Source organism: Ptychodera flava, chromosome 1, assembly GCF_041260155.1.
Source record: "Ptychodera flava strain L36383 chromosome 1, AS_Pfla_20210202, whole genome shotgun sequence".
In the NCBI taxonomy this organism is placed as follows: Eukaryota; Metazoa; Hemichordata; class Enteropneusta; family Ptychoderidae; genus Ptychodera; species Ptychodera flava.
This window is the reverse complement of record NC_091928.1, coordinates 49,045,277-49,072,249: the sequence shown is the minus strand read 5'-3', so window position 1 is coordinate 49,072,249 and position 26,973 is coordinate 49,045,277. Positions and strand designations below refer to the sequence as shown.

Sequence of the window (26,973 nt, the reverse complement as noted above, 5' to 3'; positions counted from 1 at the left end):
CACACTTTCAAATTACGAAGTTTGAAAACATTATCGACACGTAACTCGCACGACTTAAAAATCCTTACAACTTCAAAAATTTCACTGACACAAATAACTTGGTAAACTTATATTACAATAACTTTATTGACTTTGGACGGCTGAATATAAAAGCTGAAAGATATATGAAAGCAAAAATGAAAATTTCACTTCTGCCTGTGGATAAAAGTATAGAATCATTATACCGGTATGCTTGCCTCGCAGATTGGTAATTCCATGAATGTCGATAAAGAAATCAATTCATGACGAATGCCGTAAAGGTAGTTTATCAAAGTTTGGCAGAACATTTCACGACCGTCAAAGGCAACGTGCTTCACTGGCAAGCCGGGATTCGAGAAAAATACACCGTTACAACGTCGAATGTTCGTCGTCCGTCAATCCTCGTACAACCACGGTTACTGGGGTAGAGTAACCGTGGTACAACGGACACAATGGACACACAGACACGGTCCGACGGAACGGGAAATGTATCTTATGGTTTTGTAATTCAGCCTCAGGCTTAGAATGCAGCTGGTCTGTGGTGGCTGTTCTTTCGTTTCCATGAGATTGACCGTAACTGACGACAATGTCAAGGGTCACCAATGACCCCTTCTAGGTTTCGCGTCACATTTTCAATACATTATTTACGTCACGAAATACGTTGAAGTGCACTGGGTCGAGCTCTCAGGTAGGTCTACTGTGTACTATCGAGGGCGCTGTCTTCGGACGTTTGAGAAGTCGTTCCTTCCCAACAAGTTCAGAGTGGGATGCGACCTGTGTATCTGTGTGAGACATTGGAAGCTGCAAACAAAGAAAAATACGATAATCTATAAATGCATATACTAAAAAATGAATGAATGATTGAGTTAATGAATGAATGAATGAATTTATTAATAATTAGTCGATCGAGAGGTCGATCAAATGATCGCTTGAACAAACAAAATGATCCGCCAGGTGATCAATAATTTAACCAGCTCTTCAATTAAGAGAGGCGGAGAATTACACAGACCTACAAACAGAGACAACAGATAGAGAAAAACATGAGAGAGAGAGAGAGAGAGAGAGAGAGAGAGAGAGAGAGAGAGAGAGAGAGAGATGCATAAACAGACAGACAGATAGCAGACTATGGTCAATCTTACTGTCGATGACGGTCTTTGAGTGTTCTGATAAATTCGACATTTTCTGTTCATCTTCCCGGTACCCGGCCATTTTGCCCAACCGCTTGACCCCTTCGTTGTCACCGGTCTGTGACACAGGTAGCTGCCTTTTTTTTCGGCCATGAGAGTTTTCACCAATTTTGTCTTGAACTGGGTCCAGTGTATATCTTCTACATATTTCCGGTATAGGTCTTCATCGCAAGGAACGCTGGGAAGACGAAGACATAATACTTCACGTACAGCGTTGAAAACAGGTTCTGAATTTATAGCTGAGTTTAGGTTACAAGGAAATCCTTGCGACCACCTATTCTGTCTCATAGAGAGTATCGGAATATCTACAACGAACCAGAAATCATAACATATGTATTTTCTCTTGGATTTCATGTTATTTACTGATAGAGAAGCATGACAGATCAACAACAACAGCATTAGTTACTTACTAAATATGTGGAGTGTAGGTTTTCCGGAAGGTTTCGATGGATCCCCTGGGAGCCAATGACTCCAGTCTCTGTTTGACAATTTTCATCACCCTGGCACCGTGGCTGACCAAAATGAGTCCGGGAACCAGAGATTTGTCTTCCTGACGTATTGCACTTAAGTCCTGAGATAGAAATGCAAGGCAGTTTAGATATAGTATTGCAAAGGTCTTGGCGATTTTAAGTCATTACTTAAGGCAATATCAAATCTCACAGAATACTGCCCGAATCAATTTTCATCTGCCTTTGAGAGAGTTGTAATATCGGCTTGGCTGGCAAGCCAGCAAGTCACTCTGACTGTTCTACAGTAGTAATAAGGATAGTGAGAGGCATTTTCGCCGACGTAAAGGGAGGCGAAAAAGGGCAGAAAGGCTGAACAACCGGACGACATCATTTCAAAGCAAGCCTTGGTCAAGGAGAAAGTCTTCTTTTTCTACGTTGTTTATTGTTTTGCTGGTTAATTAGTGTGTTTTGCTGCTTGGTACAACGCATTTTCGCTTTTAATCACTGCGTTCTGGAAACGCGAGACACTGAGCCTGAGTACACTGTGCCGTGACCAGACGTAACCTGGCTCGGTCATGGAAGAAGGGAGGCTGAAGTATTATTTGTTCAGGAAACGGTGTTGTAAAACCAAACGATATCTTGCATGGAAGACCCTTATGAACTAATGTAAAGACTCTTTACCGAACATTCCCCATCCGTCAAATATCCGATGTTGCAGAAACACTTGTTGGACTCGGTGATTCTGCGCAGATCAGTGTCCTTTGTCTCTTGAAGGCCCGGAAACGGAAGTGGCTTGTTCTTATAAGCAGAAAGGTTAAAGGTCGCCCTGGAAGCAGCGTCACGGATATTAAACTCCCGTAATATGAGAATTTTACCCTAAAGGAAGAATAAAACAAATTGTGTTATAAATGAAAGTTTTGGAAAGCGGGAAATCATTTTTGTAACAGAGAACGCTTATAAATATTTATCTATAATGCTTTCAAGTCAATAAAATTACAACCTTACTCCCCCATTTTGTGACTTGGAAAAAAAAGAATTCATTACCAAGATTGGTCGGGTCGGGATGGAACTTAAATTTAGAGGCACTACAAATAACCGCGACATTTGTATCCACATTCAATCATGATGATATTTTTTAATAATTCGTGCATCTTCAGTAATGCTGTAATTACTCGCTCAATCGTCAACCATTGAAAATGACATGTTCGCATACCTTTAAAACAAAATATAAATGCGGCGAGTTGGAAGTATCTCTGTCTATTGTTTTGCTGTGTGGAACTTCTTGGATCTGAGATTCAAAGCATAACCTCTGAAGATTCTCATCCGGCCAGTATCTGAAAATCTCATGTTTCCTGTAAACATGAACACGTTTATTAACCAAACTTAATAGTATTAGCATAGACAGTAGAGAGGGAAAGATCCCTCTCCCCGCCCCCTGCTGTCTTTAGCTTTGGATTGGTAGCGCGTCAGACTCTTGTAACCTCCACAAATGTAATATCAACCACAATTGTAATAAAATGCACCCATAAATGTAATATCGCCCATAAATGTAACAAAAATCAACCATAAATGTAATAAAAACACCAACCACAAATGTAATAAATGGTAACCATAAATGTAATAAAAAAATCACCCATAAACGTAATACTTGTCAACCATAAATGTAATAAATCTATTTTGTCGTCGCAATTGAGGAATTAGCCCTTAAATATTGATCTATGTAATAAGGAAAGCAACTCCACACATTATTCATTTCTTAATTTTTTTGCGTTTAGTGTGTTTTGCATATTTGAAAGTGTATTTTACGTTTCCCTGTTTTGTGTACAGAACTGACTGGCCATGGCTAGACACAGCTGTAATCTGAGTGTCAGTGCAGTCTCTACTCCAGAGTGGGGAAGACTGTATAACACTACGATCCTTTAACGCCGTTTTTTCGAAAATTGCCATACTTTCTTAATCAATCGCCTCAAATTCGTCTTCAATGGATAAATTGCGTGGAATAATCGATAGATTTTCTGTATTCCTATGTTGTCCCGCTTGAAGTTTGTTCCTTCACTAGGGATGCCAGGATGTCTAATTTTGTTCTACTGTGTTCAAGGTAGTGTTCGTATTGTTTTTTACTAGATTGATATGTTCTCGTCAACATGTTTTGCGTCGTAAGTTTCTGTTATAAGGTTTTACATTTCTCTCTTATTTGTTCTGAGTCATCTGTGTGGTATCACTGGTTGATGAGTTATTTTGACGCTTCCTTATTATGTAATTATCAGTGTCTAGAACTGCTGTTCCACTTCCATTATCTAACGGTTTGATCAGCACCTCGCCGTTTTCTATTCTGTGTTTCGAAAAGGAAACCTAGTTTCAGGAAAGTATGCAATAACATTACACTAGTCTTATTAAAGTTATTATTTACTCAGGGCATTGATAAACAAATGATCACATATGCAAGTTCAAGTTTATTACATTTATGGTTGAGTTTTATTACATTTATGGTTAATTTGTTTATTACATTTGTGGTTGCGGGTTGTTACATTAATGGTTGACTATTGTATTACATTTGTGGTTGATTTTATTACAATTGTGGTTGATATTACATTTGTGGAGATTATTACATTTGTGGAGGTTACAACTACAACTCGCAAAATAAGCCACTATGATTACCCCTACATGACCTCCGCCTTCTTACTTCCGGTTGTGAGCTATGGGATCTGTCAATATGGCGGTCAGCCATAGTGGAAATAGTAATTGTGCATCTTTCCATGGCAGACATGGGGGCAATCATCTCTCTCTTTACTTGGCTGATGCGATAATTAAGATAATGTCTACACTGTAGGAGAGGGGCATCGTCACTTAGGTCAGTATATTCTATCTGATCAGCGTCGTCGAGGAAGTACTGCTTAAACGGGTATCCACCTTTCTGTTACAGGGACAATGAATTGCTGTAGCTTTTTTATAACATATTTTAGCTCTTCTTTTTTTGTAGGAAAATAGGCACAATATGCAGTGATCTTGCTATAGATAACAAAGCGATTCCTAAGAAAGCCGGAGCTTTTTGAATTAGCACCGTTAACGTTCGTATAATAATTATTAATCTGGACCATGAAAACCTTATTTTTCTCACACAACTGGTTTTGATTTTCAGGTTTGCCTTTACAAGCACTGCCTACCTGGCCACTGTAATCTTTTCTTCCATTTCTGTTTCGAACATTTCGGGACAAATGTCCAGAAACGTGTCCTTCTCAATTTCGAACAACTCTGTCGGCTCTCGGCAGATGATGGATGCTGTCCGTCTACCGTCACCAAGAAGAGCCAGCTCCTTCGAAAAGACACAGAAGAAAAATATACAGGACCATATTGATTCTAGACTTATCACAAATACACTTATTAATATTCAAAATTTGTTTCCTTGAACATGGCTCCCGAAAAGATGGTGGAATAGTTGGCAAGTTTTTTTATTTTATTTTCTTGCTTTACATAGTCAAAGCGTCATACGGAAATGGTATATTCTTGTATATTCTATAGTTTTAAAGCGTTTTTTTGTTGTTGTACGTTTAAAGCCTGGATATAAAAATGGTATGTTCAGCTACTCTAAAAATGTGTTTTGCTTAGTCATACTTAATTGATCTTTTTGTATTGTATTCGAACATTCTAAGTTTTGTCTGCCTCAGTTTAAAAGAAATAAAACTCTCATTAGTCATGCTAATTAGACTTAGCTTGCGAGGAAATGATAGCTAGCTCTCTGATTTCATCGGCTATAACCTGTCCGGGTTATGTCCATATGGAGGATAGTTGAGAAAAGCCAATGGCGTACCGTATATGTAATGAGGTTAAGGCAAGAACCAATCACATACTGTATATGTAATAACGGTTAAAGGTTAAGTGGGTTCACTTTGAAATGTTATGCCGATATCGCGATCTGACCTGACAGATCCACCGTGACCGATCGAGTGAGAATGTTGGCTACCTGGAGGTGTCGAGTCGATTTGCGACGTTCTACCGTGTTAAAAATTGTAAGGATTTCTTCAGGAATAGTTTTCTGAGTTTCTTTACCCTAGACCATGTTCGACAAAGAGTTATTGGACGTTTTTCGTACTCTTTACCAGCTTTTGGTTAACTTCTCGGCGATTGATTCTGCGCGCGTTTTTCTTAGCGAAGGGTCAATCGTACCAGGAAATGCATGGTGATCGAAAAAATCGTGCTCCATCGTGCTCCGATCATTGACAAGAACAGTTGACCCATCGTTGCAAAGCTTGAAACATTCTCCATGCTACAGATGGAAAGGTTAAATTAAATTTGACCAAAAATAGGCGATATTTGGCGACAAATAACTTGCTGTAAATTTACAAGGGTCAAATCTTGATTTCTAGGAGCGGTACCTGGCCAGGAAAATCATCCAAAGAAGTAATATTCGATGTAATAACCACCAGTGTCAGTCGCCATCTCGACCGTACTGAACATTGTGCATAACGTCTACAGCTAAAAACTACCTAGTGCTAAAAATAAAGGGTGAAATCTGGCCGAAAGTTCCGAACTCATTACAATTTGTGAGCCAAGGATTGCATGGTTAATTATTCATGACGTTGGCGGCGACAGGTTCGCTGATTGGTCAATCGTAATATCCTCTCTATGGACATAACCCGGACTGATAACAATAAGTTAGTCACTTACTCCAAAACTTTGCCCGGCATCGATGACATTCAACGTGTTCGCCGAAACGATGCCCGTTGTTTCGTCCTTGAGCTCCAACTGAACGAAGACGGAGCCCGCGTAAATGAAGTAAAAGTTGTACCCTATGTGACCCTGACGTACAATCACGCGACCCTTCTCACAGCTGTAAATATATAAAGTTAAGAAATATGATTTATTAACATGTTCATACCTCGCTTTCAAAACGAAGACTTAAAACCTCTCTCACCCTACCGTCCTATTTAAATCCCCTCCCTGTGTTTACCTGGCATAGATCTTTGAGTTAAATTTCTGTTTCAAAATGTATTATTTAAATGCTAGAAAAAACGATGTCCACACATGTTTTCGTTCGTTGCAGAAATAATAGTCATAGTTTTGAGATTTTCAGGGAGGTCAATTTCGTACGTTACAAGTGCATGTTGTTGTAGATACTAGAAACAACGCTTGGGTTATTCGGTTTTAAGGACATCTGCTAAATCATTAATTCACACTGCAGGAGCGCCTGAAACACGAACAAAGTTTCACATAACTACAGTAACAAAGACAAGTGCACTGGAGACAACAATCGCTCAAGACAAGACTGACCATGTGTATCTCGCCATTTTGCAAATCTGAAGTCGAATCTTTTGGGTGAATTTCTCAAAGCTTTTCATTGTCTTCATGACGCCATAGAGTTTATAGATCTCCTCCGGGGTTCGCTCGTGGGGCGGCTTGGTGCCAATCTGCCTGGCCCAGTGCGGTAAACATAACTGTAACGAGTAACAAAAGACAGCATTTACACGTCTCTCAGAAATAAACCGTTGTTGATACGTATAAGCGGGGCCAGCGGTGATGATTTGTCCAGGACATGGAATAAACCAGAGGAGAAGAGATTTGAGGTAATATGCGCCTTTGCTCAAACTTTCTACGAGGAAACATTCAACTATTCTCTTTCAAAATCAATAGTTAAAACCAGAGGGTCACTTTGAAAATACAATGGAAACAAAATGCGTTGAATTTACCGTACTCGCAATTCAAAATGGCCGCCATCACTGTATTACCTCTAAAATAAACCGTTGAAAATTTTAGTTGCTCGATGAGCTTCAAAATGAGCCCTCTTTATTTCAGTGGTAGACCAAAACAGTATAGTGGAAGTCTGAGAGTACGAAAATCTACCCCCGAGGTGCATTATGTTATAAGTAGAGTCGCACCAAGGGGATATCCTGTATGCTCGGAGGTAGAGATTTGATTTCAATGTGTGTCTTTGTATACATAATTAATCAAATTTGCAAATCAGATATTTTTTATGACGTATCTGTACATATTTTAATGCCTCTAATTTCAATGTGTGCTAATGTATGTTTTAAATTGTCTTGCAGAATCGTTCCAAGGTTACGGTCCGGTAGTGGCAAATTTCGGTCAGTTTTTTCATTCTAGGTATCAACTACAGTTTCCGTTCGTATCCCTACAGCACGATGAATAACTCAGTATTTCAAGCTTAAAGGGAGGAACTGACCCCAAATGTCGTATGGGGCCCATACGACCAATGCATACACTGTATCCGATGTACAATGGCGATTGACGAAAGTTAAACATGTTTTTTCATAATGTATATTGTAAAATTTAAATGTTGATGTGATGCATATAGATATCATGTATGAAACACATGTTTGTGAACACAAAAGTGACCGCCACAGGTGACCCATCCCATTAATATCAACATATATTCAACGAATATATATACTGTTTATTAAGTCCGGATGTGAACTTATTTGTCAATAATAACGATGGTTATTCCACATACAAAGTCAATGTTGACAAGAAGACGCTTACTTTTGCTCGTCTGAACTTCGCTTTGTCGAAGGCCAAACTGTGCGTGTTGCCGTCAGCGCTGAAATAATGTAACTGCGCCACCAACGTTGAGGTCGTGTTCTGTTTGGACAGTTTTGTCATGCACAGTCCCATCTGAGCCACTCGTCGAACGAGCCGGGCTGCCCTTTGGAATATATAAATGAGCTGCAAGAGATAACAATGTAACTTGTAAAACGCAATATTTTGGAATGATTATTGGAAATTATTTACATTACAATACGTAAATCTTCGGACAAATGAAACATGTCAAAACGTTAAATTAACATACCGCAAACTACTAAGCATATTGTAAACATCTCTCATCAAAGCACTGTAAAATACTGAAATGTATATGTACATGATATATGATAACTTCCTGTACTTTTCGAAAAATTGAACTATGGTAGACAAAACAACAATCTTCACAATTATGCAATATATCGTTGTGCTGACAGATAAATTTACACGGGATGACAGTCTGTCTTGCAATAAACGAATCTGAAGTTGTAAAACTCCAAATGTGCTACTTTAGATAAACTAATTTCACCTTATCAATTCTTGAAGATCTTTGCAGTTTCCTACTGCACACATTATTCGTCACAAAGTCTCGAACCTGCGCTCGCCAAACGTGATTGTGCCGAGTGCGCCACAAGCGGCAAAGCCGTGAGCAGCAAGCAACTGCATAGATAGCCATTCTTGCCGCAAAGGTATTCATGAGAAAGGGTAGGTTCAAGGTCTGGCGAGGGAAACTGTTTATTCCTTCAATATACTCGCAACTGCACAGCATTATGGTTACGCCGCTGAAAATGCGGTATGCACACAACCTGATTGTCAGGTCAACGTCATAAGACACCGACAGGGATCCATTTACAAAACTCGTAGACGAGCTAAGAAACAACTGCAGTATCACAGGGTTTGTCCGACGGTTTGTAGATATTCTCTGCTGACTGTCGGACATGCACGATGCTGGCAACTAGCCTAACTACTATCTTCAGGTCATGTGACACAGAGACTATGAGCCCACATAAGCCCGTGTCAGAAGCACTACTTTTGTTCCGATTAATGTTATTCAATTTATGCGACTGTCTGCTTGGTACGTTCTGCAGGCAGATTGAGATTTTTCAGTAAACGTGAAATGCAAATATATCTAACATTTAATAAAAATGAAATTAAATTAAAAATAATATTGTTTCCTTTTGTTTGTCTTGTGAGCGACAGAATACACACACACACACACACACACACACACACACACACACACATATATATATATATATATATATATATATATATATATATATATATATATATATATATATATATATATATCGAAGTATACAGATGTCCTCGTGGGAAATTAGTGTTCGATGCTAAAGCAGAGCGTTATAAATAATAACACAAATTACTTCAAGTACAAAGTAATGATATCTGTGTTGATGCATGAAACGTAACAGATATCTGTACTTGAAGTAATTTGTGTTATTATATATATATAAATTTTGTTATGGACCTTTGAAATGACAAAGTTATAGAGCGTCCTTGCGTTAAAACCTTAGTTCGCAGTCTATGTCTAAATTATTCTGCGCCAAAGATTAAAAGCATTACTTACTGAAGATCATAGATCATATAGTTGTAGATAAATGATAGCACTTATTCTCCCAATAATAGACAAATCATTTCAGTAGAGTTACAGTTGACGTTCATCCTCGTCCAACCCGAGGTAAATCTCTGATTTAATAAGTGCAATCGTTCGATCCCAAAATTCCGTTGACAATTAATATGAAGTTCTTATCTGTATATACCTTGACCGGAGTCACATGTAATTTTATAAACTCGAGATCCCGCTGTACCTGTACATTTACTAAGATAAGATTCGCTTCATTCTAGCTTTCAGTACTTGACTATTTGCTATCGCTTACTCACCCTAGCTCGTCGTTCCTTGGCAGTCTCGTCGCCGTCTTGGGAAGACAGTCCGCCATTTCGAGCCCTACGTCGACTTCTCAATCTTTGTCTTGCGTATTTTTTCCTATATTCTTCCAAGCCCAGCGTTGATGAGTCATCGAGAGACGCTGACCGAGAAGAGCTCAGGTGACTGGCAGAGGGCGTTCTGCACAATAAATAAATAAATAAATAAATAAAAAATACCGTCAAGGACAATGTGCTCACATTCGGTTTGAATTGGTCCATTCGAGAAATACTTAAACCAGGAAAATGAAGAATGACAAAAGCAAATAAGGTCTCCAACTTAGTACTGGAGGTCATCTTTAAGAACATGCATATCAACTTCTATAGCAATGGGACAAGCAGATCCTAAATACATAAGCAAATGTCAACAACAAAAAATAGACAGAGAAGGTTTGATAAAAAGAAAAGGTTGGATTGGGTAAAAAAATGTACTAGGGATCCGGTAAAAAGTAATGCTACCTCATCAATCTTCTAGACCCTACCCCCTCCTGAATATCAAATGTTCCATCCCTTGGTATCACATAACGGCAGATGACAGGAAATGTATTTACAACCTTGGGGAGTTTTTAATTAATGCGATGAGTGTTATCATTCTAATGAAAAAAGCACTTAAGTTACAGATAGTGAAATGCCTTCCACAGTGTGCGGTAATCACAACATCTGGAATTATCCTGGATCCAAATTTCTCATCAGTTCTTGTATGTCTTACATAGAAAAGTTGCAAAATTGGTCCGCAATGAAAAAATTCACCTCAGCTTTGTTTTCTGGATCAAATTTTCCTAAAAGTTGATACCAAATATGACAAAATTATGTTCACAGCCTTCGAAACTGTCTCACAACATATCCTGGGTTGGTGTAGGTCATTTAAGGTCACAAACTGAGAAAATTACCTAAAATATACAAATTTGGGGGTTTCCCAACACTTTGAGCAGAAAATTTATCTAATAACATCCCTCGGGACTTTATACCAAACTAAAAAGCTATCAAACAAGTAATTTGAGAACAAGTTTTCTTGATCAAAAATGACAATATCGTGTAAAAATACAAATTTGTATATTTCAGGACAATTTCCACATATCTAACTATTGTCATCTCTGTACGTCTGTGTACCAAATATAAAAGCTGTCTGTCCAGGGGTTTTAAAAAGAAAACACTGTTTACGATTTTTTGACCAAAATGACAAAATTGCTCCAAAATAGTAATTTTCCCAATTTTGTCAAATTTCTACAAATTAGAAGATAACACCCTCGCAAAGATCACCCAAATTTGAGAGCGATTGGGCTGGCGGTTTCAGAGAAGAAGAAATTTCACTGAAAATGATAAAAATCACCAAAAAATTCAGCAAAAATACAAAATTAAGGATATCTTCACAATATTCATAAAATTGTATAAGGTTCACCTAAGCACACGAATTTTCAGAGCAATTATAACAGCAGTTCTTGAGTTATTAATTCTTGACCATTTTCACATTTTATACGCTCATTTGCATAATTTTGGCAATGCAGACTTCATTTGAACAAAATCCCATCTATAGTCCAGGATGCATCCATACACCAAATACCAAGCTGAAATGTGCAGCGGTTTGCGTGTTTTTGATGTTGATGGACATACTGTACGTACATACATACATACATACATACATACATACATACATACATACATACATACATACATACATACATACATACATACATACATACATACATACATACATACATACATACATACATACATACATACAGACGCAATCGACTTCAGCTTATACGATAAACTCACATTGGTATAACCAAATGTGAGCTAATAAATAAATAAATAAATAAATAAATAAATAAATAAATAAATAAATAAATAAATAAATAAATAAATAAATAAATAAATACATGCATGCTGTCTATTTGAACTCGAAATATCAGAAAGTCTGTCAAAGTCAAATTGAGGCACACAATCGAAAGTTTTGGGAAAGGCAAAAGAAACAAAAATTGACAAAGACGTAGCTGATGCATTAAAAAGTATGAATAATTATTTAGCAAAAGCACATTCCCGCTGGAATACCATTTGCAGCGACGTTTCGGCAAAATGACATTAAACAGGTCCAATAATCATTTCCATTCAAGGTAATATATTACCAGGTCCATGGGACATTTGTGATTTACAAATTAAGTAATTAAAAGTAGGACCATCCTGAACCACTGATAGTTAGTGGTGGTACCAGGTGTCCGGAATGGGTAAGCGTACGGCCCTGCTAGCATGCTACACCCGTCAGGATTGGTCCCAAAATTGTCTAAATATTGTATGAAATGATACAGGATATGAATCACTGTAATAAGTCAAAGCCGGGAATGCTGTCGTTAATCATTTGAGTGACCGAGGTGTCATATTTGGCCACAATGTCGTCATATCGACCGTAGAACTTTTTGAAAGTCCTAACGAGTCTTTTTGTTGTGTATCCTTGTCTCAGTAATTTTGATGCCAATGAGCTGTGTCTCAGTTGAAAATCAGTGTAGAAATGTTTTGTAAGTGTTGTTTTGTGTTGCTGCAATAAAAGCTTGTGGTTCTGGGTATGCACGTACGTCCTCAGTCGGTTGAAAAACATTACATCCCTCTAACGCACTAAACTGTGTACGAAAGTCGAAAGGTTACAGAATTACACCTCGTAGAATAAAACGATCATAGTTCTGTTGGTAGGCAGACTGCCAATGAGGCCATCAATTTTGTATAATTGAGTACACTTATAACATAAGCCCTCTTGCGGCGAGGCTTCAACTTATGATAACCGAAAGTATACGTACATGGAAGTGAGTTATGGAGCTGTATGTTTAATAACGGATGTCTATTTAAATATATTTAAAGAGCGTCGTTGGCAGGGGGCTTTCAGGGATAGCAAAATCTTAATTTAATTATTTATATCGACCAACGCAGAGAGTATTGCTAACAAATGATTAAATGCATTTATGAATTCAGGTGACAGTTGGTTATACATTTAAAATAATGTATGACCCTAATTGGTGTTTCAAGTAGTACATCTTACCTACAAGTTGCATAATTTTATTGCTATATAATTTAAGTATGTATAGCAATACAAGTGCAATCACTGTTTTCACCTCAAGCTTATATATGTCTCTGTTTGTCCACTTACGTTTCGAGGTAATGGGCTGAAGTGATCTCATTTGCCTGACCCCTACACATGACCTGAAACCCACGCATTACCCCTCAAGTATTTTTTGTTCAATTCTATTCACTTTTTTCGTAAAAATATAAACGTTTGCCGGGAAAGAAGTGGCTAGACAAGGAACAATAAGGTTGATACAGATAGAGTCATAATACGCTCATAATTTAAGGACAATGTCGAACTGAGATATTTAAATTTAATTACTGCCACAAGTCAAACTTAGGATGAATTTTATTCAATCAGAGAAGTAAAACACAATATCTGAAACATGTTTTCATCATTGCCATATTTAGAAATCTTCGAGAATCCAGGATGTATTTACTCCTCTTTTATAATGATGTACACACTGGCACTGCTCTTCAAAAATCTCTATGGTAATTTCGGAATTTTATGAAACTTGAATTACAGGTTATATTCGTCAGACACTCCGGTCATTCAACCAACCATTCAAATAATCGCCAGAACAGTCAACGAAGATCAGAAAATCAATTATCTGGGCGAGTTCTCAAATCAAATGTCCGTAATATTCCGACTGTCAAGGTCAACTCAGTTGCCTTTCAAAAGAGGCCACACAACAAAACACCTTTGTACATAACAGGTAGCACCGGTATCACAGCAAAACGTCTCGGCTAACTTCACACGTCAGAGGTCATAACAACTAATACAGTTTTTGTTCAACCTGGGTGAATAACGTGTACCGTTGTTGAGGGGGCTATTATGATAGCTGAACATATTCCACATTGTACACAGCTTCCTTTGACTGTGTCTTTGAGAAACCGCTGTAGTCAGGGACACTCTGTTCCCAACCAGATTCGTTACAGAGAAAGCAATGGTGATAATTTGCCAAGCAGCAGTGGTGTGCCATGTAATAGGTACCGTTAACTTTGAAGGTAAACGTTAGGGCGATGTTATAGCCATTTGTTTTCTATTGACATTGTTATCTAGTATAGAAGAGAATATATTTTATGGCAATACAATCTGAGACTGGAGTACATTAAACAAATATGGAAAGTTTGGAGGCTAGTGCACGAACTACCCTAAACGGAGAAACACGACTTTCTACTCCCACCAGCAGAGTGGACACTGCCTTGTAAGTCACAACAAGACTTGGTGAACCTTTCACAAAGTACAATCAGTAGTTCAGTATAAAGGCTATTACACGAACTAATTATCATAACTGTAATGATACCTTTTTTGTAATGATTTAACCGCAGACGCAATTTTCAAACCTTTAAAGGGTGATTAGGGATTATAGTCAGATTTTTACACACTGATTAAACCGCCGCGTTTTGTAAAACAAGCACTGAATTTTCGTTGATATCAATGAATTCTGGGATTATTTATAAGCTGTAAAGGATTACTTGTTAAGCGAGGTTTTCCGCAACTGTCAAAAAAATTATGTTTCTGTCTCTCTTTCTCTCTCGCACAATTCTCGCCCTCTCTCACTCAAGTGTTTCTCTCCCTCTCCGAGCCTCACACAAGACATCCCCAACCCCCCTCTCTCCCCCCTCTCTCTCTCTCTCTCTCTCTCTCTCTCTCTCTCTCTCTCTCTCTCTCTCTCTCTCTCAGTGTCTAGATTAGTTCACAGTGACTACTGTTCACGAAGCGATGACATAAAAATCATTAAAAGTGGACTTCACCTTAAATACAGAGTACTGGCAGAGTTCTCAATCTGTTTAAAGGTAGCTACATTGTCTTTCGTAGGCGGCGCAGAAGCTCTCCGTAAAGCTGTTTCAAAAGATCGTGGCGTTGGCGTTGGTGTTGGTTTCGCGAGACAAGTATCGTTTGAACGCCGTCGAAGTGTTTGAACGCTCACGTCCGGCGATTTCAACGTATGACTGCTGTGTCCCGGTCGCTGGAACAAGATTTTTCCCGAGGTACAGTGCCCGTCGACTTTTGGTGCGTCCGGAATGTGTGCACCGACTGATAATGTCGAAGCAGCGGCGGCCTGGGCGGCCATCTCTCATTGCCTTGAGACACCTCTTACAACACGTTGTAACCTTTCAATCAAGAATGATTGTGCGATGCGGCGAGTCTTCCACCCTGCCGCTGTGAAGTTGTCACTGCGGACGCGCACGCATGAGCAGAAGCGACTCAAAATATCGGCAGGTAATAATGCAAGCCCATTGAAACACGGCAAGCAAACTTTTATACCTTATTATATAAGCAAACTTCCGGTGTAACTGAAAATTAGAATCAATTCACAGTTTCCATGGACACATTACGATGTCACCTGTTGTCCATTACCCAGAGTCGACCTTTCCGACACAGGTTTCTATGACAACAATTACATCAAAATGTGATATATTCATTAAGAACCATTAAATTGAGTTCCTGGTTGAAATTAGGTATATTTACGAGCTTTAAGTCACGAGAAGTCAGCCTGACACAATGTACTCGAAAATTGAAAGCATACTATTTTTGTCAGACTTAACCGTACCTGGACTGAATGGAATGAAATTGTGCGTGCGGCGCCGTAATATTTTGCTCGTTCGGGGTAAAATTTAATCACGTCTGTCGTCACGCGAGAATCATATCCAATTCACAAGCACATGCGATAGGCTTCCGTATGTACAATAATAGTCGACATTTTTGTGGATATCCTCTTTTATCGTAAAACGTATTTTAGCTGAGTGTGCTAGGAATCTGCGGTAATCACGTTTTTCGTCAAGTCTTCACAAAGACAACACGAAAATATTAAAGGCCCAATAGCTGTATCTTTTAGCATTATTTTTTGTGATTTTACTTCCAAACTAAAACAAGTTCGTAGGAATGTACTCATTTAGTGGTGTTTATACAAGTATAATAAACTGTCCACTGGGTCTGCATGTGCAATTTTGAGCAAGATAAATAATAAACGTTGGCCCAAACGTAAAAAGGCGTCCTCCCTCATGCAATACTTTTAAAGCAAAACCACAGTACGTCGAGCATATATGCATCGGAATCTTCACAGAAACAACAGAGTAGTCAAATATTGTGCATAGTACTGAATGTTTTTCACTGGGACATCATATGCTTTGTTTTCTTTGTAATATTACCAGTTTAAAAAAATGGCGGAAAATCCGAGTCAAAAAAACGGTGAAAATTTAAATTTACTTGTCCAATTTTTCTGTAGTAAAAGGCCATATCCTTTAAATTTGTAGAATTTAAAGAAAACCAGAGAAAATAGAAATCGTTTTTCAGGTCAACAAATTTCAAGAGTTCCAGCTACAGGGGCTTTAATGGAACGCGCGAAGGTTTCAGTCAATCTTGGGCGAATACAGAACATGGCGACGATTTTACAGCTCAGTCTGTAAAATAGAAAAAATTGCAACTTGTACAATTTTCGTCTCAAGAAGTAATCCTCGGCCCCCTGTCATTGAATTGAAAGACTGAAGATAACACCAAAGGGTTGCCATAGGGCTGGAGTTATACGTTGATTATTTGATTGAAAGAAACCGCTATAGTATTCACTGAAAGTGTTCAATATGCGTTACTGAGAGGGCGATTGGATTTGATAGAATCCAAGTAATGTTCATGGCTGGACGAATGCATTCTAATACTGTGACCAGATATAGAAACGAGGATGACCACATTGCTGATTACTGAATACTCAGAGAAAAGCCGGGGGTGACTTTTGTTGCAAAGACATTGTTCCTCTAAGTTGATAAATAGATTAATCTTTGTTAAACGGATAAATGCGACTCGATAGGGCGGGTGTACTGTGTGGAACGTATGAGCGATGACCGGCCACGTTGATATCAGGGTGATACCGGTGGCCATGGAAACGGCCGCACGAGCTGTCATTCACTGAAAGCCTGGACCATCACGCTCAAACGTGTTGCATTAATTTGTGCAGTACCACTTGTCTCGAATCACTGCAGAGGCCGAAAACGTCTGCGGATCAGGCACAACTGCTCTACAAATATTAAAAAGAGCCCCGAAAATTCACTTATCTTCAATGGAATGGATAGAAATGGCAAACGTGTAGGGAGTCAAGACCTGGTCGGTGTCAGTCTACTGTCGCCAATGAGCTTGGAAACAAAGAGCCGTGCACAATAATGGTCTGACCTGAAGTGACTTCATCGGACCCATCCTATTGTCTGCATCATCAATCATGTCTGTTTCATTTCTTGTGTACACGCTGTAACGAACCACCTTTGACAACAGTCACTCGGGCAGAAACCAACAACAAATGCTCCAATATTTTAGCTCCCGACCTCTTCGTCTCGCGTTTATTAAAATGCATGCAGGACACATCCAGGATGTGCATTTAGGATTAACTGCATATATGTTAAGTAATGTGATAAAAAATTTCGCGGGTGGACGTAAAATTTCCCAGGGACACATTAAAATACCGAATACATGTTATGTAAACAAATATACGAAGTGATTTTTTTTATCAGAGTAGTAAAGACTGATGATTCAAGCCTGAAGTTTGATGCTAGAATTTTGGGTTCAACTTGGGAAAAAAGATGTCATCGACCGATGTGGTAATGATTGAGTGACGGGGAAAGTAGACACAATTAGTTTCTGTAGAGAATTGGAACCTGAGTCGTATCTTTTCAATACTTTGATTGGATATAATGACATTTATTACCAAGTAGCGCTCAGCGATTCAAAGCGACAATATTGTTGACTTATCAAACTGTCCGAGTAAGACACGCAATATCAAGCATCAACCAGGACAACGCATAGTGTAGTGAGACCTGTCAGCGAAAATTCATTAACTCTTCTTTGAGGAGTCAGTGGGTTGGTGCTATTGCACATACTGCAAAACAGAATAATTCTATTATTCTCAAAAGTCAAATGGGACACTAATGAAGTGAACAAGGGATGGGCCAGTGCGTGTTTACGCTATGATACATCGGAAAACAATTTCGGACATCGTGAACCTCGCTCAACTTTGGTCTCTTTTTTCACAACTCTTTGTGAATAAGAATACGGATGTCAGTACAGTTGAAAAGACAAATAGAGAACGTGATTTTTTACGAACAGCGAAAGAAATATTGTTGAAGTAAATGACTTGATTAGCAAATACAGCCTGAAACCGACATCAAATGATTTGTATCTTGCACTGGCATTTTCTATTCCATTGCGTTTTGTCATTCACAGTTTGTTTGTCTTTTAAAGCGATATCGCATCTTGTTCCATCTTAATTCATTAACAACAAATGAATTTTGCAAAGATTCCACTATAATACCCGATGTGTCTGAATATCCGTTTGTATATCTCGTTTCTGTCTGTCTGTCTGTCTGTCTGTCTGTCTGTCTGTCTGTCTCTGCCTCTCGGTCTATGTATATATAAGTTGTTTCTTTATTTTTCTCTCTCTCCGTCTGTCTCTGTCTTTCTGCCTATTTCTCTCTCTGTCTCATAACTTGAGTCATGCCGACAAATGATGTTCTATTATATTTTCATGACTACTCAGACCCTCTTTGAATTCAAACTTCAGCAGTTGTGCAATTTATAGTCTTAAGGTGGAACGCACCTCGGGGACAGACATTCGGACTCTCAAACTTTTACAATTCTCTTCTGATATACTACATGTGGGGGTTCATTTTAAAGCTCTTGGTGAAAGAAAACTTTTCACCGGCATAGTTTTTCGAAGTTCGAAAATTTTTATTTTTCTCCATAGAGTTAACACAGGGATGGCGGCCATTTTGAATTTCAAATATCGGTAAATCTTGGGTAATTTCTTTCTCTAGTACCAGAATTTGCGCGGTGGCCCCCTATTTTTATTCTTGATTTTGAAAGAGAATGATTGAAAGATTCCTTGAGGAAAGTTAGAGCAAAAGTTTAAGTCTTTCACTTTCGAGGTGATACTACTTAACACTTTCAGATGTAACATCCCTATAGAAACTCTTAGGAAACAGTGTATTGCGACTTGAACCAAGACCAATTTATTGCCTACCTGGCTACAATCAACCCTTGACACAAAAGCGTAATCACCATTTTCTTGAACTCTAGTTGCCTTGGTACCTTTATTCGATCGTAAGACGGTCCATATAGTTAACAAGACGTGTTCGTCCTATTCTATTGTACACAGCATTTCGATTGAAGTAGCCCCTATAGGTTGAAAGGATGATTTGAGTGTGAGGTCAAAGAAGGTCACGTGACAAAGCTACATGTACCCTCTCCAAACAACATTGCCAGTACAATTTTATGACCTTCATTATGAAAGCGCAGCGGTAGTCCTGAACTCGGATAAACGTTAATGAAAACCAAGAGACTTTGTGATATTGCTGTCAATAGCACGTCCTTTGATGCATGAAAATAGTAAATGGTTAGTTGACGTTGCTCAAGCGATCTAGGTGCTTCGTCAACGCATGCGTTGGTATAATAGGTATCCTCGTATCGGGTACCAAGTTGCGGTAAATGAAAGCTTTACAAGGATAAATGATTACATTCAATCCAAAATGTTGAATACAGCCAACTTGTTTGGTTTGAAATGCATTGCATTTTGATTCTGATAAGAATAGTTGTGTAGTTTTCTTGTAATTGAAAGGACATTTCTTTTCAAAATGAAAGTTCTCTGTCCCTCCTCAAGGCAATCACTGGCCATCTGACTGTACACAATCAAGGTCAGCATGACCGAATGACTCTGGTTGACATTGTACAGAATATGTCGGAAGAAAGACATATTGAATTATAAACGAAACAGAAGGCAAACAAATGCAGAAAGCACCAATAAAGCACAAGCATTGTGGATTTATTCAAGTATTCAGATGAATATCCTTTGCTGTGTCAGAGAATTCATAGCGGTTGTGATTCTAAAATTGAGTATCTTGAAATTAGACCTTCCAGATCCAACGATTCGATTTTTTTCAAAACGTTGCGCATTGAATCATTGACAGAAACCTTCCGCCCGTATGTTTAAAGGCTGAACGTGGAATGTTCATTTCGGACTTTCACGCACGCCCAGAAGATGACACTATAATAGAGAAGTGCATTCAATCATTTTGTCGTGCGTTAGACATTCGGTTTTTATCATCAGTATCAGTTGCAATCATTTAGGGCTGTCAATTGGCGGCTCTTTACTGATTGCAGCCAGCCGCTGGCCGTGTCTATTTCAGCGCAGTTGAGGGGATGTGATTGGGGCAAATATGTATCCTATGATGTCATATTACCACGGTATAGCTAGATCAAACTGACAAAGGGGCGACATGTCTCTCCCAGTAAAGCTTTGATGACGAGTACAGTTATGTGAAATTACTTTATTCCCATTGGCAGCATCGTTTTTAGGTCATCGAAAGTACTTGGTGGCAAGCGAGTCGAGGGCGCCCTTCAACATAGTACGTGTGCCACAGACTTCTCAATAAATCCTTCTACTATTTAAACATCGTGCCAATATGTTCTGCATGTGACTTTAGCTTCAAATTTTGGTACTATGACATGGAAACGAGTTAGTTTGAATGAGTGTTTGGTGTCTCTTTAGGGAACATAAACGCCCACACAAACGAGATACTTCTTTTGTCCCGCAACATGACAACAACGCCCTCTTGAAAGTTGAGTATCTCTTAAAAAAACTGAAGGGAAAATGGAAAATAAAAAAACAAACAAACAACATTTATGAATGTTTTGAGATGGTAGTATCGCAAGAAGAATGTACACTGGTGAAAAGACTTTTACATGGCGCAACCTACAATAAAATAAAAAAACCTATACACTTTGAAGGAACAATGTATATTGGAGTCATAATTTACGCACCAATTCTGGCGGACTATAAATGATTAAGTTCGAGTGGCATGTACTTTTTCCCATCGTCCTCGCCTCAATTCATTATATTCGACTTTCTTTTCCCTCTTTCATTTTCCATAAAAAGTTATTCTATTCATTGATTTTAGTTTTTTTCTTAGTACTTTCACTATTGTCAACAGGCATTTTCATATCTACGCACAGTGTCATTTAGTAGAAACCAACTCTTCCGTTTTTCTATTGCTCTGTTGTTCTCATTAAACTCCCTCTCATGTGCCAGACTACCTGTAAACTCATATTGAGTTTTGGGCGGATCGCTTGGTTTTCCCTTGTTCACTCCATGGAGGTAGAAGAGAGTTTCTTTCTACCTCCATGTTCACTCTATGTCTGCATATCAATACATCAGTTACATCAGTATCATAGCAACTCTGATTGTTTTACCTGAACGACAGACTTTTGGCTAACTGGCTTATCTCTGCCAAAATCGTGTTACTACGGATAATGCATTTAGGTAGTATGCCCCTCGAAAGTGAAAGACTTAAACTTTTGTTCAAATCTTCCTCAAGGAATTTTTCAACCATTCACTTTCAAAATCAAGAATATAAATTGGGGGTAACCGCGTAAATTTTGGTACTAGAGAAACAAACTACCCAAGATTTACCGATGTTTGAAATTCAAAATGGCCGCCATCCCTATGTTAACTCTATCGAGAAAAATAAAAATTTCGATTTTCAAAAAACTAAGGTGGTGACAGTTTTCCTTACTCCAAGGACTTCAAAATAAGCCCCAACAAGTGGTAGATCAGAAAAGAACTGGAAAAGTTTGCGAGTCCAAATATCTGTCTCCGAGGCGCGTTCTATATTCAGGAAAGGAAGATGACGTCGCCTATAATTTCACCGCCGGCTGCACATTCTGCACACCAGTCTCCTCAAAATTTACCAAAGCAGCAATATCTGTTAGTTCGCGCTTATGAATTGTCCAGTAGTTGATAAACGTTTTAAGTAACCCGAAAATTATGCATGCAGTCATGCTGGCCAGCAATTTGCGAAGACCAAACCCGAGTTTCTATCTTATTTCATTAAGCATGATAGACATGATTTGCCTGTTGTGCGTTTCACCGATAATGTTTATGTTGTGACCTTGCCTCCGTAAACAACAAACGTAGACCCTTATCGGGGTGTACGTTCATAACATAGATATCGAGTGTTTGTTTATTCGACTAATGTTGACAATAACACCTTTAGCTGCCACTGAAATCAATACGAATCCGACCGTGTTTTTGTAGAACAACCGCAATTATCGATTATTATTTAGCTGCATGTTCATCGACGTGTATGATGAAAAATCGACTGGTTGTAGAGCTGTCAGCAACAAACCAATACAAAATGCCAAACGCAATACCTCATTATTTAGAACTGTTCATTAAGCAAATACAATATGAAAAATTGGTAGCGTACATATGTTTACATAATAGGACAAATAAATATTGTACGTTGTCGTGCGCTGTTCTTTTATAATAGTCGGTTTATTTTAAGAAATATTTGCAACTGCTGTACACGACAACAGATAACATTTTCATTGTTACAATGGGCGTGAGATATAGAGGTTAAAGGTCATATCGATCTCGCAAAATAAATCACAGGTGCCGTCGGAGTCAGAAAAGCACTCAGTTCTTTCGAGTATGGTGACGGTAGACTCGATATCATAACACCACTGTATTGTGACGGGCCCACGCATTGCGGATTTAACGAGCGTTTGACGTTTTTTTTCAATAACGATATGGCCCGGAAGATATTTATACAATACTTATTTAATGTTTACACTAGGATTTCTTACACACATACGGGCCTTAATAGTAGTTCAGTGACAATAATCAACAGACCTACACGTCTAGCATTGGTTTTAAATGTCTATTAAGTAAACATTCATGTTTCTTTGGTACACAAGTCTTGACATTTCCTGGACGAATTATTTAACCAAAGGTTAAAGTATCAGCGAGATATAGCCTTTCGGAAGCCAAGAGATAGACCAGAGTATTTTATTAGGAAAGAAATCGGACTGCTTGAGTGGGCATTCTTAAAATATGCTTCACTCTAACATTTGCATCATGACAATATTTTACGACAAAACAGTTAATGAAATATATTGTGATTAAAGATAGATTTAATTTTACACAGCATAGGAAGAAAACTATCAGCGGAATCTAATTTTAGTAGCGGGTGCGGGCAATTTTTCAGAGACTAAAATTTGTTCACTATAGACGTTCATACAAATTATGATATGATCACGGCACTCACTCAGTTGGCAATTAAGGCATATTTTGATATCATACAGACTTTGTGCATTCAGCAGTTTTGTTGAAATAGTGTAATGAATGGTAAAATGTGAAGAACAGGACACGCGATGGCGCGACAATTGGCCCAGTTTCACTTGACTGCTTTCAAATGAATCCAGTCGCCATATTTGCGATGACTGTAGATAACAGGTGCAACGAATGAATCACAACAGAAATGACGAACCGAGCGGGGGCTACGAAACAATCACTCTGTTCAGACCGTCGCAGGCAGCACGGGCATGGTACTGCCAAAAGCAACCAAAAGTCCAGCACAATGAAGGCATCACGGTCAGATAGGTTAAAACCAACAAGCAGGCAAAGTGACACAACGTTAGATAAGTTATCAGTTAAATAAATTAAATGATCATGCAGAAATCGATCAAAGTTAATTTGCAACACGACATAGTGGCGGGTAGTCTATCAACAACTGTTACACTAAAAACATGCGATGTGCAGCATCGAGAGTGTGTGCCGGAGCAAATAGTTTCGAAGCAAATAACGACCCCTCAACTATAACGTCATATTTGTTCAAGAGAAATTTTGCAAGTGAAAATTATCAATATTTAATCAAATACCGGTGTGATCGGACTTCCGCTTGAGCGTGTTCCTTAGCATTCGTCTCGGAGATTTCCACCTTTAAGTTGGCGACATCTTCGTCTTCTTCCTCTTCGATTTCATGAAGAGTACTAAGATTAGAAGATTTCGGCCTCTCGCGTCGGCTAAACCTGTTACTTGGCCTACGTCTGTTGGTCGGCGGGGCCGAGCTCGGCCTGATCGGTGTCTTTGATGGGAGACTACGAGAAGACGACTCGATGTCCATTTCCGAACCGCTAGTTCGGAATGCACGTTGCATTCTGGTGGACACACGCTCGTGTATAGACACGCTAGTTGCCACGGGGGTATCTATGTGATATCTCTACTGCTGTAACCCCTGTTAACTGAGGTCGCCGCCGCTGAGGTGTGTTTACCAACACGGGAGCTGCCGTCTCCCCTGTTTACAAAAAGCGAAAAAATCCCACTTTTTACGATCACGTAAACGGCTCCCCAAAGAAAGGAAGCACACTTTTATACATCTCAATTGGGGTGTGTAAGACATAGCCAGGCGATGATATTAATGCGAACCAAACAAACCCACAAAAGGGTCTGTTCGCCATTTATGTTGCAATATCATTGTTCCGTCTATTTCGCGGCATGCTCGACTTATGCTAATGAATAGGGTGAAAAATAAGTCGGAATTGATGGAGCGAAGAAACCTGATCGTTCTCTGATGGGCCTTCTTTGTCGGGTCCTTTGCTGATCATTGTTCGTGTACTGACAGCCTGGAGTACTCCGTGCTACAGATCTGATTGTCCATGTGAGACAGCACTGTATAGGACACGATTTTATAACCTGTTTTTTTTCATGAATTCAGGCTTGCCTTCCACAACTCGACCTCCGCGGAGATTTTTTTAATCCGTGTGTGTCCTACAAATCGCAAAGGAAACACGACCTTCACAAGTGATTGGCAACTTGCTCAGAAACTTCCGCCATTAATTGTTCAGCACGAGACAAAGCTTTGGTTTCTTGTTGACATGACAACAAACCTTTCTAGAGAATAAACACAAGAGTTCTTTCGATTGCTTTTCTCGATGTATTTTGACTGTCGATGAAAAGACGGCTAGGGCGAAAATGTGTCCCCTACTGTTTCTTTTCGCTTTTCAACTGAATGCAGAGCATAGCAAAATTAATCCGTCAACAAGTACCGCTAAAATATTTGAGGTGCATGACCGTGTCTATACTCTGCTTGTTCACCAGATCATATTTTTTTTAAAAATCTCAGAAACATATAGACCAATACGTAACCATTTTGAAGTTGGTGCGATTTTATAACTCTGGGAACTAACTATATCGGTCACTGAAAGACTCAAAACATTTGCTGAAACTTTCCTCAATGAAACTTTCAACCATTCGTTTGCAAAATCAAGAAAAAAATCACAGGGACCACCGTGCAAATATTTTACACCAGAGAAAGAAATGACCCCTAATTTTACCGATATTTGAAATTCAAAATTGCCTGTGTCGATTCATTACTATGAGAAAAAAATGAAAGAAAACTGTGAAAGCTTTATTTACTTCAAGGGCTTCCAATGAACTCATACAAACGGTAGATAAAAGATGTACGTATTGTGAAAGTTTTGAGAGTCTTGATATCTCTCCCCGAGGAGCATTCTACTTTGAGATCAGATTAAGAAAAAAAAGTTTGAGATGAGATATTTCTATTAATAGTAAAAATATAGATGAAAGAAAATCGATGTTACATCTCGAAACTTTCATATAAATAGAATTTCCATTACATTTTATAAATATCTGTGGAATTATAAATTCGCAGTGCGTTTGGTCGTTTGAAGTCTTGTGTAAAAACAGCCCCTACAGCGGCTACTGTGACCACGCCTTGAGAATCGTCGATAACGTTACCATAGCGACGATTGCTTCGGAATTCTCCATCCCGGTTATGTAATTGTACAGGTAAGGTGTTTAGGTACCTGGCAGTCTAACACCCATTTCCCATCGCCGGGTATGAGTTCAAGGTCACAGTGTAATATTGCTGTGTTGTTAACTTGCTTTCTATAACAAACAAAACACCCCTGAGAGAAATGAGACGATACACTGTGACTTTATCTCTTAATGTCTGAATTAGCTCACTACCTATTCACATCAAGTGATAGGTAATGGACTGTATTGTCAACAAACAACTACTGACGAAAGAGTTAACGACGGAGAAGGACGCGCAGAATACCAAAGCGGCTGCGTGGTGGCGCTAGTACTGAACCCTTCACCAGTGAATGCTACTGCACAATTACCGGTGTTTAAAGAGTTCTCCTCCGTCTTAATTGATGTGACGTTTCAAGTGAGGACTTGGCACTTTGATCATTCCACTGCAGTGATTTCAAGATTTCTTTTCTTCGAGGCAAAGCTCAACAAACACGCGTCACTCGCATCAATTACGATTTCAAGATTTTTCACAACAGCTGAAGTATAGGTAGCGGAACGTGAACAAAACTACTCTACAGTGTAATAAAGATACGTCAGTCACTATTTCTATACGTTTCAGAAACCTAGAATTGCCTATTACGTATTTCCTTTCCTGCAGTCTGCAGAACCTTTCACTCGCGTACAGCTCAATCAAATGTTCTATTTTTGCATATCAATGGAGTGGAGTAGGTAATCTAATGGAGCGATGGTATATTGTTGATAGTATTTTCATAATTCTTCTTCTATGAAATTTACTAAAAATAACATTTTCCTATAATTTTCTCAAAAATATGTCTAATTATTTACTTTAAGCTATCCCTTCCCATACCTGTAAAAGATGTTAAAGTCTGGAAGAATGACGTGAAATTGACGCCGTCTTTTGCTCTTTAAGTACGCGGGTGTATATGGAAATGAAAACCTCTAATTTTCAATATCTGAAATACTCCTGTTAACTTGCATATGTTTTGACCGATAACTACACAAACGTTCCGTCGTTTTACTCTACTTCGTCTAAAGAACACTTGACGTCACTAAGTTCTCCATGCAGTACTTGGTAGAAAATAATGCTTATTACAAATACGCATCAGAATTCTCGACTTCCGGCTTCAATGTACATTTTACTATCCTTTGCAGTAGCCCTCTCCGCGTTTA

At 38.7% G+C, this 26,973-nt stretch overlaps 1 protein-coding gene across 2 annotated transcripts; it reads right to left on the bottom strand.

The window, feature by feature from the left end:
• Positions 1–107: 107 nt before the first annotated feature.
• Positions 108–24,390, bottom strand: LOC139140148 (cyclic nucleotide-binding domain-containing protein 2-like). Of its 2 annotated transcripts, none has more exons than XM_070709215.1 (11): positions 23,886–24,390; positions 10,091–10,274; positions 8,150–8,332; positions 6,923–7,086; positions 6,320–6,482; positions 4,819–4,967; positions 2,868–3,006; positions 2,336–2,530; positions 1,616–1,776; positions 1,158–1,383; positions 108–819 (listed from the first exon to the last, which is right to left on the bottom strand). In XM_070709215.1, the coding sequence occupies exons 1-11, from the start codon at positions 24,161–24,163 to the stop codon at positions 703–705; spliced, it is 1,959 nt and encodes a 652-aa protein (XP_070565316.1). In that variant the 5' UTR covers positions 24,164–24,390; the 3' UTR covers positions 108–702. The 2 variants fall into 2 exon arrangements, with proteins under 2 accessions (XP_070565316.1, XP_070565309.1); XM_070709208.1 differs by lacking the exon at positions 23,886–24,390 and adding an exon at positions 14,942–15,378.
• Between the last annotated feature and the right edge of the window lie 2,583 nt (positions 24,391–26,973).

Coding starts and splice junctions, on each gene's coding strand:
- LOC139140148 (XM_070709208.1), bottom strand. CDS start 15,261: ATGGCCGCCCAGGCCGCCGCTGCTTCGACATTATCAGTCGGTGCACAC. Junction 6,483..6,922: donor AAAATGGCGAGATACACATG/GTCAGTCTTGTC, acceptor ATATATTTACAG/CTGTGAGAAGGGTCGCGTGA. Junction 4,968..6,319: donor ATGCCGGGCAAAGTTTTGGA/GTAAGTGACTAA, acceptor GTCTTTTCGAAG/GAGCTGGCTCTTCTTGGTGA.